We start from the raw sequence: 15,099 nt of genomic DNA, 5'->3' as shown, positions 1-15,099 counted from the left end.
GGTGGTCCTAGGGATCCGCCTCCATCCTCTTCCTAGAAGCTCTACTGTCATCTTAATCCACCAAGACATGCTTCTCTGGAACATAACAGGATTCTTGGTTATACAGTAAAATGAGGGAAATTCCCCGGAATGTTCGGCCACCAAGGTTTTAGAGCCATCAGTCCACTGCTATGTCTCCCCTTTGGTATGGGACAGCAAAAACACCCCACTCCCCCAAACAACCCAAACAGTCAAAAAAATTAATTACCCTTCAAGGTCATCATTTTTCTATTCTCAATAAAATCTCAATACAGTAGAAAAGACATTAATTTAGTGCCAGGAGCCCTTATCTGAGGGCAAGACCTTGCTATGTGATTATTGAAATGACCTAAGCCTTACTTCTCTGTAAAATAGGGAGAATGCAGTCACTTCATAGGGCCATGAATTGATAATCGATATAAAAAAATGTTTCATAACATTTCATAAATGAAGCATTGTCTAAACATAGGAAATCAATTTTCAGTTCTATCTTAGTAGTGATACTTATTTGAATAAAAGTCTAATAGGGTTCCATTTTACAAATTCTCTATGGATTGTAACAGTTTAAAACTTAGAATATATTAAGAATCAAAAATAGTGGGAATGAATCACCACAATTGTAAAAGTGTACATTCACAGAAATGGCTGAGATAGCTAGTTAGGGACCCTGTATCCTGCAAACAAGCAGAAATCCAGTATCTCCAAAAGAAATAAGGGGATTAAGGGGCGGTGCGGGGGGAGAGACAAATTCCAGTGTGAGGCTACTCAGGAGTTCAAAAGACCGGACCAGACTTCTGATCTAAAGACATTTTGGACTATCTGTCTGGGTCTCTGGACGAGTCAACATCTGCTCAGGGAAGACAATGACACATTAGTTTTAACAGACAAATGCAAAGGAGAAAACCAGGAACCGTAACAGAGAAATCACTATGATGGAACACTCTAGTGGTCCAAGAAAGAGAGGAAGAAAAGGCAACTGGGGTTTAATGTTCTATTCTATAAAAAGTCCTAGCTCCTCATGTATGAATTTTTTCCTCAGGCTTGTAGTCACTGACGGTAACTCCTCTCCTCATTTCTTTTTATTTATTTTTTATTGAGATAGGATTGATTCTATTTTCAAGGGACAAAATGATATTTCACCTTGATATCTAGGACATAAGAAAAATACAGTGGCTCTGAGAAAGTTAAACGTTAAAGGCAAACATCAGAGGGAAGATTAGCAAAATCATCATATAGAAATGGGGAAGTTCCCAAGTCTGCAGAACTCAGTAACCAGAGAGCATGTGTTTACAAAATGAAAAAAGGAGTCAGGCAGAGAAGGGGTAGGCAGATGCTAAAGATTAGAAAAAGCGGTCTCTAGGCAAAAGTGGGTCTGGGGAGATGAAGCCCTGGCCCACAGAGCATTCTAGTCTATGGCAAAATTGTCACCGAGATGGATGCACCAAGTCTTACGAACCCAGTTTCATGTAGTATCCAGTTTAAATGTTGGTAGTTTTAAAGAGTTTGCCGTGGGTCAGCTTCGTTTCTGATCTTGCATTCTTTCCAACTTTAGTACATGTGCTGCCAAAGGGAGCACTCTAATCTTACATTCTTTTCCAACGTGTTCTCACTTTGTCAAGAGAGGCAAGAAGAGAGAGACAGGTATGCAAGCCTTCAAGGCTGAAAGGCAGATCCAGGGCGGAGAACAGCTTGCCGGCTTTCCTCTAGAGTACATCCTCCCCTGCGTCCCTGAACACACACATGCCCTCGGTCTGTGAATCCACTTTTCCACAATTTGCAAAGAAAAATCCAAAGGAGGCTATCTGGTTAGTCAGACTCAAGTGTTAAGATCAGTTATCATTTCCATCAAATTTTTTTCGGTCTTGGAATAAATGCTCACATTTAAGGGGATTTTCTTCAGTGAGGTCTGACGCAAGCCACTCACCTTCTTATATATGGACGCCATGATGGTTGTCCGTACAGTGGCACCCAGCTTGAAGCACATTTGAAAGTAGCACTGAAGGCAAAGAGACTGGATGAGGGCCACAACAAAGAAGAGGACTGAATAGAGATATGCGGTCCACACATATGTGTCTCGATCATTTGCGAAGGAGATCAGCAATCTGCCAAAACAAAACCAAGTCAATGATGCCCATCAGGTCTCCAAGGACGCTTCACACTCTTCATGCACAGCCAGCTACCCTGCCCTTGCCCTGTAGTTAACAAAAGTGACCAGAATCGTCCAAAGCCGTTGGAAGACCTGAACTCCACAGTTGTGCCAGTGCTCTTGCTTTCGCTCGCAGGGCCAGCAGCAAGCAGCAAGCAGCAAAAGGTTCGAGTTGATGACCCATGGCTGTGAGCAGGATAATGAACGAAATGCTCCTTACACATGCTGCTGCAAGGCTTTGGCCCTGCCTGCCCCCACCCCCTGGTAAAAGAAGTTGTGTGGGGGAAGTGGATATGTTCTTGGACAAATCAAGCCTGAAAAGTAATTAAGGCATGTATCCAATGCGAGTTAGAACTTCCCACAGAGGAGAATTCATCCCATAGATTCCAGCAGACTGTGAAGTCTTGTTATGATGAAGCTGAACCCCCCACTGAAGGCTGCGGCTGTGGAGATGGGGTTACAGACCCCAGGTACAAGGCTCTCTTCATTGTGCTGCCCGCCTCTTGGGCATGGCTCCTCCCAGATCAGTTCTGTTTAACAAGAGCTCCTAACAAGTACCTGGCTTCCTGGGAGGGAAAGGATGTAGAAACAAGGGAAGCTAAAAGACCTAGCATTTTTAGATCCTGAAAACTGCCTCGTGCTTTTCATGAACACGACACGATAAGGTGGAAGAATATTATCAGCATTTTAAACAATGGGAATTTAATAATAAGCTCCTGCCTGCACGTCCAAGGGGCCAGCAAGGAGGAGAGTGGCAGAGGAGCCCTGAAGGGAGAGCCAAGGCCCAGGACTCACTTCAGCAGCTGAGGATTCAGAAACATGAGGAGGTCATGCACCAGCTTCAGGAGGAATGATTTCAAGAGCATGATGTAGAAAGTCTTGAAGAGAGTCTTGACCAACCAGGACTTGGGAAAGTTTTTTGTGGTCCCAGACTTCTTTGTTTTCTTTCTAGCTTCTTCCTAGGTATAAAACCAAACACCAACAGTGCTTACAGAGCCATGTAGTGTAAAACTTTGTCTTGCACTGCTCGGCTCCAGAGTGTTAAGACCCCGAGTCCTGTCACTTTCTTTGTACAGAGTTTGGTCTTCTCACTGCCTGGTCACCATCCGCCCTTTCAGCTGCCATCGCTGGTTCCTTCCCCCCATCCTGATGCTCCTAATCTATTTTGGGTGAGAAAACCAGACAACTAAGCTGGTGAGAATACCACATAAAAACAAAACAAAACAAAGAATAGACCCTAAGTAGGGGGCCTGCGGGGTAATCTTGGAGAGTGAAAGGCATGGACATGAGGGTACATATTTTTGATACTCAGAGCCTTTTTGTTTGTTTCTGCTTGTGGTTGTTGTGGGATGTTATGGGTTGAATTATGTCCCCCCAAAAGATGCTGAAACCCTTACCTCCAGTACCTCAGAATGTGCCTTTATTTGGAAATATGGCCTCTGCAGATGTAATCAAGCTGAGGTCCTTAGGGTGGGCCCTAGTCCAATAGGACTGGTGTCTTTATAAGAGAAGAGCCTCAGAGCCAGAGAGAAGATGGCCAGAGATTGGAGTGATGCCTCCACAAGCCAAAGAACAGCCCAACTGGAAGGTAAAAGAAGCAAGGACGGTTTCTGCCCTCCGGGTTTTGGAGGGAGCATGTCCCTGCTGATTCTTTGATTTGGGGCTTCTGGCTTCCTACCTGTGAAACAATACATTCGTTTGAAGCCACGCAGCGAGCAGTACTTTGTGAGGGCACAACGTCCACTGTCCCATCCGAGCATCCAGTACCGGCCCCCTCACCAGCCTCTTCCTCTCCCTGTGATCTGGCCTCCTCATTACATTCTCCAGGGGCCCATAAGACCCCCAATTCAGCTTCTCAGCCTTAGTTTCCAGGTTTTTCTACCAGTGACATCCTCTTGTAACTCTGTCACTGAGACCCCATCTGATCAGTCTCTCTTGCCCGGGCAACTGCCCCAGCCTGCCCCCCAGCTTCTACTCTTGCCCCCCCAACCATCTGTCCTCCTGGTGGCAGCCCAAACATGCTTTTAAAAGTACAAATCGGATCCCATTACTCTTCTGTTCAAAACCTTCCACTGGCTTCCCATCCTTCGTAAAATAAAACCCAGACTCCTTACCCATGGTCCACAGGGTCTACACAGCACGGTCCCTACCCACTGCCCTGAGCACCCCCTACTCAGCCTCTCTGTCCATGCCCCAGGACCTTCTTGCAGTTCTCTGAACAAACTAAATGTGTTCTCCTTAGCCTCACACCACTGCTCCCTTGGACGGGATTACACTGTCTTTTTTTTTTTTTTTTTAAGATTTTATTTCTTTATTTGACAGAGAGACACAGCGAGAGAGGGAACACAAGCAGGGGGAGTGGGAGAGGGAGAAGCAGGGAGCCCGATGCGGGGCTCGATCCCAGGACCCTGGGACCACGACCTGAGCCGAAGGCAGACGCTTCACGACTGAGCCACCCAGGCGCCCCTACACTGCCTTCTGATGGTCCCCCAGGTGGACTCTTCTCAGACTTTGGGTCTCTGCTCAAGTGACACCTCCTCTGAGAAGTCTCTCCTACGACCCTAAAGGCACTTCACTGCAAAGACATTAACATGTTTTATACATTCTTAATAGCATGTATTACTCTCAAAGAATAACCTGTATTGGTTTATTATTTTCCAGCTCTCTAAAGAGGACTCTTTCAGGCTATTCCTTGTACCCAGTGCCCAGAATAGTCTGACACTTGGTACTTAATACTTTTGAGTGAATAAATAAGTGAATTAGCTGCTAGTGCTAAAGCCCACCAAAGTGCAACTTCTGGTAATGCTAAGGTACTATTTTTCTATTTTTTTTAAAGATTATTTATTTGACAGAGAGAGCATGAGAGGCAGAGGGAGAGGGAGAAGCAGGCTCCCCGCGGAGCAGGGGGCCCGATACGGGACTCGATCCCAGGACCCTGGGATCATGACCTGAGCCGAAGGCAGATGCTCAATGGACAGAGCCACCCAGGTGCCCCCTATTTTTCTATTTTTAAAGATATAGAAAATGTCAAATATACCCCAAAAGAGAGAGAATAGCACACTCTACCCAAATGCATCCATCACTAAGGTATTATTAGTATTATAACTACTACAAATAACATAAAATGCACTGCAGCGTATACAGGGCTACCAAAATATAAGGACAGAACCACTAGCACACGGACATCTCATGCCTGAAACCTAGAGCACATTCACACAGACACTCATGGGAATGTTACCAGGACAAGGATATCTTGGCTTTGACTCTGATCCTTGTTCATGCCATGCAGCCCATCTCCAGAGCCCCTCCGGGCCTTCCTCCGCTGCCCTCCCTGGAGCGCCTTCCTGGCCTTCTGCAGCTCTCCTGCCATATGTTTTTCAAACGTGCTGACCAGTGCCTTGGTTTTAATCTCTTCATCAACGTCCCAGACATCTTCAAGTGTCAGAGGTTGCTTGTAGCCTTTCATAATGATGCTGGAACCAGAGCGATCCACAGGCTGAGACCCTACAGGCTGGGTCAGGGGCAGTCCCCTTGCTGCTTCTGTCAAAACCTGCCCCCGCCCCACCCCCCCCGCCGCCCCAGTTCAGAGATGGAGGGACAAAGGATGGAAGGAGGCCCACTGCTCCATCTCCTGGCCCTTTACACTTGACAGAGGCATGGGGAGGGCGGAAAATGGATGGGAGAGGTGACGGAATGTGGAATAAGACGAGAAGGGCAAGGGGAGCAGTGCGACTGAATTAAAAGCCAAAAGAGCATCACGTCCTCCTGCCCCTTCCTCCTCGAACACTGGCTGCCCCTCTGCATCGGCATCTCCCTGAGGGGCCTTCGCGATGCCCGTAAGGAACTGAGCAGCCCTGGAGGCCTCCTCTATGCTCTCTCTCTAGATCAGGGCCCACCAACAGGGTGTTTGAGAGCATGGATACAAAATAAATTACATCTTTATTTTCACCAGCTTCTAACTGAAATCTAGCCTTTCCTTAGAACACGAATGGGGGCCACCAGACAGCTGGAAACAGGACTGCCCGTTCCTCTGACACCAGGGGACACCGCAGTGTTTTCATGGTACAGGTACACTCGGGGCTGCTTTGAGATTGTGGTCATTATTAACCCTATCGTTCCTTCATTAGATCTTGTCATTTAACATGTTCGTAAAGAAGCGCTTGGGTTACATCACAAACTTGTTTTTGTTTTTTTAAGTGATTTTATTTCAATATATTTGGTTTCCTTTGTAACCCTGTGTCTTTTTTTTTATGTGCTGAAAACATTATCTGAGAAGGGGTTCATAGGCAGTACCAGCTGCCAAGGGATCCATAGAACTACAAAGGCCAAGAGCGCTTGCTGCAGATCCTTTGGTAGCCCAGGCCGGCTGGTTCATCCCTTACCCTTCAAATTGCGCCACACTGCCTACCCCCAAACGTCCCTTTCCTTATCCTTCTGCCTTTTTCCTAACGTCCTTCCTTTTCCCCGTGGAACCCCCAAGCCACCAAGAGCAAAGTCCCCTCCATCCTCTCCTCCACATCTCAGTCTGAAATAAATAGATCTATTAAGTCAACATTCTCAGACTCTAAGTAGAGGAGAAATGGAGGCCTTGGGAAGCATTTTGAAAATTAATAATTCCGTCACTTTCAGAAGAATGAGGGGGTAGGGATAGGAACAACCCAGACTCCAGGCATTTCCTACCTGTCATACCAACTAAACGTAATGCTGCTCAGAAATGAGGCTGTGAATGATGGATTCTGCAAGACACACACACACACATACACACACACACAAAAAAAAAATCAAAAAGTAAATCAGCTTGAAACAGGAACTTTGTGGGACTCTAAAATTGGAAACTGATTTTTTTCTAGATACGTTATGGTAAAAAGTAGACATAAGACTAAAGTAGACCGAATGACATAGGTTTATCTGGAGACCCTAAAGTCACCAGGAAAAATCAGATTTTCTGGCATAGATAGGTGAATGAATTGTCCAGGCTGAAGATTGGCAGGTCAATGTAAAAGTATTTCCACACTTGTAAAAGAGTATTTCTGTACACTAGCCACTTTTGGTTTCCTTAAGCCATAAGTGGTCCACACAGCTATATTCTGGGCTAGTGGAACCCCCCCTTGAGGCCTAGGCATCTCAAAGTTACATGTGTCAAAATACCATCCAATGAAATAATACACGAGGTGGGCATATTTAGGGTCTCACAGTTGATGAGGCATCTTTTTCCGAAAATGCTGAAAGGATCAGCATCAGGATCTGCAGTGCATAGCAGATGAAGAACAGGCAGGAATAGGCCAGGTTAGAATTGCTGCCCTATGGGGAAGAAAAAAAAAAACAACAACAAAAAACAAAGAAAGTGAGCCTTTTTCCAGATTAAGTCTAAATGGCCCACATAGGTCAATGCTTGTGATTGAAGCCTATCATCAAATCCTTTAAACAAATTCTATCCCAGAGTTCAACTGACTCTATGCCATTCAATCTTAGAAGTTGTTCGCCACTACCTTCTCAAGTCACCCTCTCTTTCCTCCTTACCTTTAAGAGTGTCCGGATCAGAGTCTGTAATTGGAAAACGCCACAGAGTATTGAGAGAATCCAGAATAGGGACAGGAACCAAGAATCCTTCTGCAAGCACCATCGCCTGCTGTGCTGGATCAGCAAAACCAGGAGCTGGAGAGAAATTCACAAGTTCTGAAAAATACTGTCACCAAGGACGAGAGGCAAGAAAGAGGCCAGAGAGACAGGGAAAGAATGGTGGGTCAGAGGAGGAGATTGTTAGAACTAATCTGGCCAAGCAGAAAACACACAAATGCCAAGCTGTAGACTTCCTCCCTGATACAATCCAACCTCTTGTTTTAGGGCATCCGTACTCTTCCTGGGAATCCCTTCCCCACCCCATCTCCCCATCACACTTGGGTGGGGAGTTAGCCAAGAAGACAGAGGGTCACCTTCTGCATTTCATGGAGTTACTTTGGGAGACAGAAAAGTCTTTTCAAGACCCAAGGAAGTTAATTTCAGGCACTGCAGTAGTCCACCTGGGAGGCAGTTTCTGCTAGACAGGTGCAAGTTGTCTATGTGATTTCTAAAAATATCAAACTAAGCAATAAAAAAAAAAAAAAGCTTGCCTTGTAACATCTCACTTAATTATATTTAAGTCTTGGTTTCCTAGACTCAGTGCTGAGTTTGTAAACTGACATTCTGAAAACAAAGCCATGATTAGTAGCATTTGTTCATTTCTGTGCTGTAGATATTACTACCGTGGTGGATTTCAAGCCCCAACACACTGTCACTAAACACAGCATTGGGAAGAGATGCACACACAATGGCTGACCATTGCCCTATGGGGATATAGGCCCATAGATACCAGGCATTCTGATTTTTCAAGAAAGTTTAGAAATCCAAATAGTTACGTGGCATCTTCCTCTTTTAAAATGGTAGCAACTAATTCAGTTGTTTTTAAAACACTGTACAGGCCTCTCCCCAAAAACCAAGCCTGTAGGAGAGATAGCAGCTTCTGTCATCAAGTTTATACAAACAACTCTAGACTCAGTGATCCACTGATGAGTCATTAGTCAATTTAAGAAGAATATTTACAGCATTTAAAAGTTCTTTTACATCAAGAAACTTGGCTTTCATGTGTGTATGTGTATATGTATATGTATATGTATATGTATATGTATATGTATATGTATATGTATATTTATTTATTTACTTATTTTACTTTCCAAATACTGTTTACTTTACCGAAGCCTGGAGGAGGGAAAGAGTGTGTGACTGTTTGGAACACCAAGTCTAGGAGTGCATGTTGACAACGGTGACATACAGGGCCACGGAGTGCTGTCCAGCTGCCCAGGGAACAGAGATGGACAAAGGTCTCCATGACAAAGTCCTCACAGATGCTAAGGAACATCATCAGTAGGAGTACTGATGGCTGAAAAGTGAGGTATGGGTCATAGCGTGTTATCATCCAGACCTGGGCAGATGAGATGATGTAATGGACCAGACCGATGTTGGAGTCCATGCCCTTCTGGATGTACTTCCAGTCAAACTCCACGCCCTGGGCTCCAACTCAGATGGGATGCAACGGGCCATAATGAGCGTGGCCGTGGCCCAGCCTAGGGCAGTAACATGATCTTGTATTCCTCCTTGCATACATTCCAGGACATGACAAGGTTTAGGCCTAACAGGACTGCCACATCCATGTTGACCTTCATGACACCCCAATGAAGTCAGGGATGCCACCTTCCCAGGTGGGGAAAAACAAGGCCAGGAACAGCATCTTGCACAGCTGCATGAAGAGGTAGGTGACCTGGCCTGCACACACTTCCAGAAGGCATTGCACTCAGGCCACAGTGCTTGTAGGTGATGAAGTAGGGGAAGTAGGCCAGGGTGAACCATTCCAGAAGTGGCACAGGGTCATGGCACTGACCTCCTGGGCCTGCCAGAGCGTGGGTCTCTGCCTCGGCTGGCCTGCCACCCACTCATGTATAATTATTAGATGGAAAGATAGGGGGGCATAAGATACATATCTTAGGCATCAAAGTTAGTATTTACACTAGGGAAAAGGATCTGTAAGTTAGTGTTCAAAAGAATATACAAAACTAAAATTTGATTCAACCCTATTACAACCAAGTTTTGCCTCATCATAGGCCCCTCAAAAAAGGTAGATGAAATTGACTTAATTTTATTCCAAAAGAGTACATTTCAACTAGATAACTATGAATAAGAAGAGGGAAGATGATAAACAGGGCAGAAGTGGGGGTAGGCCTTACCCATGTGCCCAGGTAAAGGCTTGGATTGGTGTATCTAATGGCAGGGACTGTGGCTTTTCCAGAGTCTTCTGTGAGTACAAGGGCCAGCTCTATGGCTGCTAGAATAAGAAGAAACCCAACAAGCACCTGAGAAAGAAAAAGACCACTGTTAAGAGGATATCATGCTTTAGAATAGAATGGTTCCTGATAATAGATGAAGTTCAATGTATGCTAGGATAGGTTTTTGAGGAATGTTGAGTGTGATGGTTTTAAACTATGTTCACAAATTCTTTGATATTCCTCCTTTCAAAAAGTAGATCTTGGTACACCTCCCCTTGAGTGCAAGCATCAACTTAGTGATTCAATTCTAAATAATAGAATATGGTAGAAGGTCATAAAAAACAAGATGGCTGCCCCATTCTCTTTCTCAGATCACTCACTTCAGGAAAAGCTATCAGTGCCATCATGAGGACACTCCAGCAGCTCTATGGAGAGATCCACATTGTAAGTAACTGAGGCCTCTTGCCAACAGCCATGTGAGTGAGTCATCTTAGAATTAGATGCTCTAGCTCCAGTCAAGCCTTCAGATGACCTTAGTTTCTGCTAGCATATCAGCTGCAAGGTCATGAGAAACCCTGAAGCAGAACCCAGGGAAGCAGCTCCCAAATTTCTGATCCATGGAATATGTAAGAAATGTGGTTTTTTTTAATTGCTAAGTTTTGGAGTAATTTGTTATACAACCATAGGTAACTAATAAAAATAGATTGAAAAAGGGAGCCTCAATTGGGATTTCCAGTTTCCTTGGTCATATTCCCATTTCCTTGATTATTCTCAGCCTCTTCCCCAGACAACATTTGAAGTTAACGTTGCAAACAATTGTGACTATGTTACCCTAGGAGGACTCCAAGCCAATCAATATTTGTCCTATGAGTTCATAAGACATGCTACACATTGTATTATTCTAAAGCATCACCCCCACCCATCAGGATAAAAAATTGCTACTTCCAGTGAGGAGATCCACCAGAATCTTAGGCCTCAAAATGAGGATCTTTAGGACCATCTCCCTTACCCCCATCTCTTCAGCTCCCATCCATCTATCCCTACTCATTCCCATGTCTCATTCATCCAGAATGGTTCAGGCAGAAATAGTGGGCTGCTTGTAATAAAACCAACCAGTGAGGGAGATGAATGCATCTGTAGTAGGACTAGTGTGGTTATTTAGCAAGGCATAAAGTCAAAGACATATTGATAAAGAGAATGCGTTTCTCAAGTACATAATATACTATATTGTGCTTTCTCACGTGACACTGAGGTTTTTTCCTGAAAAAAAAAATAACAGCTTTTGAAGTGGTAAGATATGTTTGCCTTTAGGTAAATTGGGCATAAAATAGAGCAAGGTGGAGCTAAAGCAGCCAGTCAAGGAGGACTTGATGAGAACAGCTGAAGAGACTACTAACCAGCTCCCCAGGCCAAGGAAAAAGAACAGGCCTTGCCACAGGCTTCCATATATTAAACTCTCACACATTGATTAGAAATATACTGAGCAATCCATATCAAAAAGAACAATTTACATTAAAAGGAACTCCTACAAAGCATTTCAAGATGAAAACAAACAATCCAGTGCAAAAGGCATAGAATGGAAAATTTAAAGAAAAAAAAAAAACATGGCTTTTAAACATAGGAACAGATGCTTAACCTGATAATTAGTGCATTTTCAAATTATGATATACTATTTTTCACTTAACTGCTTAGCAAATATCAAAAAATTTGATAAAAATTTGGTGAGACTGAGGAAAATCTCTATGGAGGATAATTTTCACCATTTATAAAAGTTTAATGTACTCTTCACCATAACTTCATTTGTAGGAATTTATGCTACAGACACAGGTGAAAAAGTTATTTATTGCAGCATTGCCTATGATGGCAGAAGGTTAAAAACCACCTAAATTTCTGTCACGTAGGGCACATAAGTTATGGTACATCCAAATAACTGCATCATGAGGGCGCCTGGGTGGCTCAGTTGGTTAAGCGACTGCCTTCGGCTCAGGTCACGATCCTGGAGTCCCGGGATCGAGTCCCACATCGGGCTCCCTGCTCGGCGAGGGGCCTGCTTCTCCCTCTAACCCTCCCCGTTCTCATGTACTATCTCTCTCTCTCTCATTCTCACTCTCTCAAAATAAATAAATAAATCTTTAAAAAAAAATAACTGCATCATGAGTAGTCATTAGAAAGCAGATTTTTATGTGCTAAAATGGAGGGATCATCAAGACACGGACACTAATGTAAGACTTTAAATTTGTGTAAAGAAAAGTAGGCATTTTTATAAACAGATTATCTCTGGAAGTATATACAAGGAACTAGTGTCAATGGTTGCTAATTCGGACAAGAATGAGTGACTAGAATACCCATGTACCTTTTGTACATTTTGAGTTGTAATCCTGATTTATTCAAAAGATTAAAGTTAACTATAGTGGAATACTACTCAGCCATCAAAAAAATAAAATCTTGCCATTTGCAATGACGTGGATGGAACTAGAGGGTATTGTCTAAGAGAAAATATCTAAGAGAAATAAGTCAATCAGAGAAAGGCAATTATCATATGATCTCACTCATATGTGGAATTTAAGAAACAAAACAGAGAATCATAGGGGAAGAGAGGAAAAAAATAAAACCAGAGAGGGAGAAAAACCGTAAGAGACTCTTAGTCATAGGAAACAAACTGAGGGTTGCTGGAGGGGAGGGAGGTGGAGGGATGGGGGAACTGGATGATAGATCTTAAGGAGGGCACTTGATGTAATGAGCACTCAGTATTATATAAGATTGTTGAATCACTGACCTCTACCTCTGAAACTAATAATACATTATATATTAATTGATTTAAATTTTAAAAAAGGATATTTGAAAAAAATTAAATACGGTAACATGCCCATTTAAAAAAATGAGCAAGTCATGTGGACAATTCATAAATATGCTCAACCAATTAAACATCAATTACATTAGTATTTCTAGAAATGCAAAGTGAAACAATAGGGTGCCATTTTTACATATAAAAGAAAAATAGGTTAGACCCAGTGCTGGCAAGGGTGCAGAGACAAACTTTAACACACTTTTGGTGAGAATATAAATCGGCAAAAGGCTTCCTAAATTATAAAAATTTTCCAATTTTTCAAAAGCCTAAACTGCTCACATTCTTTGATATAGTCATTCTACTCCTAGGAAGCTATTCTAAGGAAATACTCTGAATTTTAGGCAAATACTTATGCACCGAATGTTAACCAGAGTCTCAGTTTTAGTAGTATTTATAAAACCTAAAATAACCCAAAACAGTGGTGGAAAGGTTTGTTGGGAGGAATTAATGCTGCAAGAGTTGTTAAGGTAAGTTATGGTGTCCTCGTGTGATAAACTATTATGTAGCTATTAGAAGGTGGAGGAGAGTGCGTAATGTATCTTCCAGACTGAGAAGGTGCTTTCATACGGAAAAAACGATACAAGCCACTCTATACCATTTACACAGTATTATTTGGTTAACTTACCGACAGGGGTAATCAGGTAGGTGGATGGATGTACAACAAAGGGCACTATGCAGCTATTTTCCACCCCAAATCCCCCCCATTCATTTTCCCCTGGCCACCCAGTCCTTAATCTCCAGCTTTCATAGAGCAAGGGGCATGCTGGTGAGGTCACAGGGTAGTTATGTAAAGTGGTACTACCTCTGCACCAAATGGCTCTCTACTAGTTATCTAAAGTAGCCAGAGGGGAGAACAATATGGAGGGCCAAAGACAGAGTCAGTGTTGTCTGCACTCCTACATTCCATCCCCAACATCTTTATGGCCCGCACAATCCCTGCACAGCATTCTTCACTATGACCCTAGAGCCAGATTGCAGGAGATGACTTGCATTCCTAGGTCACAGCAGCAATACAAACAGCAACGCAAGATCCCCCAGGCCCGATAAAGGGGTCCTTTCCTCAGACCCAACAGTTGAAGCGACTGTGAATTTCAATCCAAGAGGTAGCCCATGACAGGAAGATATTTCCTGATGCAACAGGAGGGAACATCAGCAATGCTAAGCTCAAGAGACAAATGCTTTATGGGCAATAGACATGGAAAATCTTCTTTCAGCAATAACCTAGTAGCTGTTTTGGCCCCATGAGCCAATACCACCCCTGGCTTTTCATCATTCCTCATTCTGGAGAGATGGGGTGACAGCCACCCTAGCTTCTTCCTGCTGAAAATGGGTATAGATCAGAATTTGAAGAATGAAACAGCCTTGCATCCAATTAAAGATATTCCCTAGTAGTAAGTCGAACCCCCACCCTTCATAGAGCCATTATTTTGGAATTTTCATGGGTGGTTGTAGTATCTTATTCTATATTTCACATCAGGGTCGATTAGGTCAGTTCAGTTAAACAGTGGGTCATTTCAGGAGGCGGTCCTGCAGGTGGGCTTTCAAAGTCAGGTCCATAGTGTGCAAGCAATCTGGTAGATAAGTAGCCAGATATACAAGGAAATCAGAAGAATTCAGAATCCAGGCTAGTTTTATAGGTAAACAATAAACATTCAAGACAATCAGAACTAGTATCTAATAGCCATAAAGATATGTTACTGAAATGTTTTTTTCCTAAAAATCACCTTCAAAGGCAGCCAAGTTAAGACTAAGTTGTTTATAATCCAAGTCCAGTTTTAACAAACTTGGCCTATTTACGTAAGTGCAGCAAGAACAGTGACTGGCCATTTAAGTTCTTTTAAATTTGGTTTGCAGGAACTTTTTTTTTTCCCCCCAAGATTTTATTTATTCATTTGAGAGAGAGAGAGGCGGGGGAAGGAAGGGAAAGGGAGAGAGAATCTGAAGCAGACTCCTCACTGAGCACGGAGCCCAACGGGGGACTTGATCCACAATGGCGAGATCATGACCTGAGCCGAAACCAAGAGTCAGACGTTCAACTGACTGAACCACCCAGGTACCCCTGCGAGAACTTTTCATAAGGAATTTCAGATTGTGCCTTAAACAGCCTTTTGAGGCCAAGAGCCAAGCCAAATACTTGCTATTAACTCCCCTGCAATGCTTATAGATTTGGGTTACTTCCTCTCTTCCCCAAAATCTTGTGAACTTGCCAGGAAGTGACCTTCCCTACTTATCTGATAAGGTTCCCAGGAACCCTATATGGAAGGTACCAGGCTGATTTTTTTTTTTCCTCC

The 15,099-nt window shown here is 43.4% G+C and overlaps 1 protein-coding gene and 1 pseudogene across 3 annotated transcripts in view; both read right to left on the bottom strand.

The window, feature by feature from the left end:
• ABCC2 (ATP binding cassette subfamily C member 2) overlaps positions 1–15,099 on the bottom strand; it is a 68,282-nt gene that overhangs the window by 40,067 nt on the left and 13,116 nt on the right. For 2 of the 3 annotated variants that reach the window (XM_027587451.2, XM_027587470.2), the window contains exons 3-9: positions 9,922–10,047; positions 7,685–7,819; positions 7,358–7,465; positions 6,845–6,900; positions 5,403–5,637; positions 2,960–3,123; positions 1,943–2,120 (exon numbers count right to left, since the gene is read on the bottom strand). In XM_027587451.2, coding sequence (XP_027443252.1) covers positions 1,943–2,120; positions 2,960–3,123; positions 5,403–5,637; positions 6,845–6,900; positions 7,358–7,465; positions 7,685–7,819; positions 9,922–10,047 — 1,002 coding nt within the window. The remainder of the gene's footprint in view (positions 1–1,942; positions 2,121–2,959; positions 3,124–5,402; positions 5,638–6,844; positions 6,901–7,357; positions 7,466–7,684; positions 7,820–9,921; positions 10,048–15,099) is intronic. The other variant, XM_027587460.2, reaches the window with a different exon arrangement.
• On the bottom strand, positions 8,862–9,569 carry LOC113923717 (annotated as a pseudogene).

Source organism: Zalophus californianus, chromosome 15 (assembly GCF_009762305.2).
Source record: "Zalophus californianus isolate mZalCal1 chromosome 15, mZalCal1.pri.v2, whole genome shotgun sequence".
Lineage (NCBI taxonomy): Eukaryota > Metazoa > Chordata > Mammalia > Carnivora > Otariidae > Zalophus > Zalophus californianus.
The sequence above is the reverse complement of the archived record's forward strand: the minus strand, read 5'-3'. Positions and strand labels throughout refer to the sequence as shown.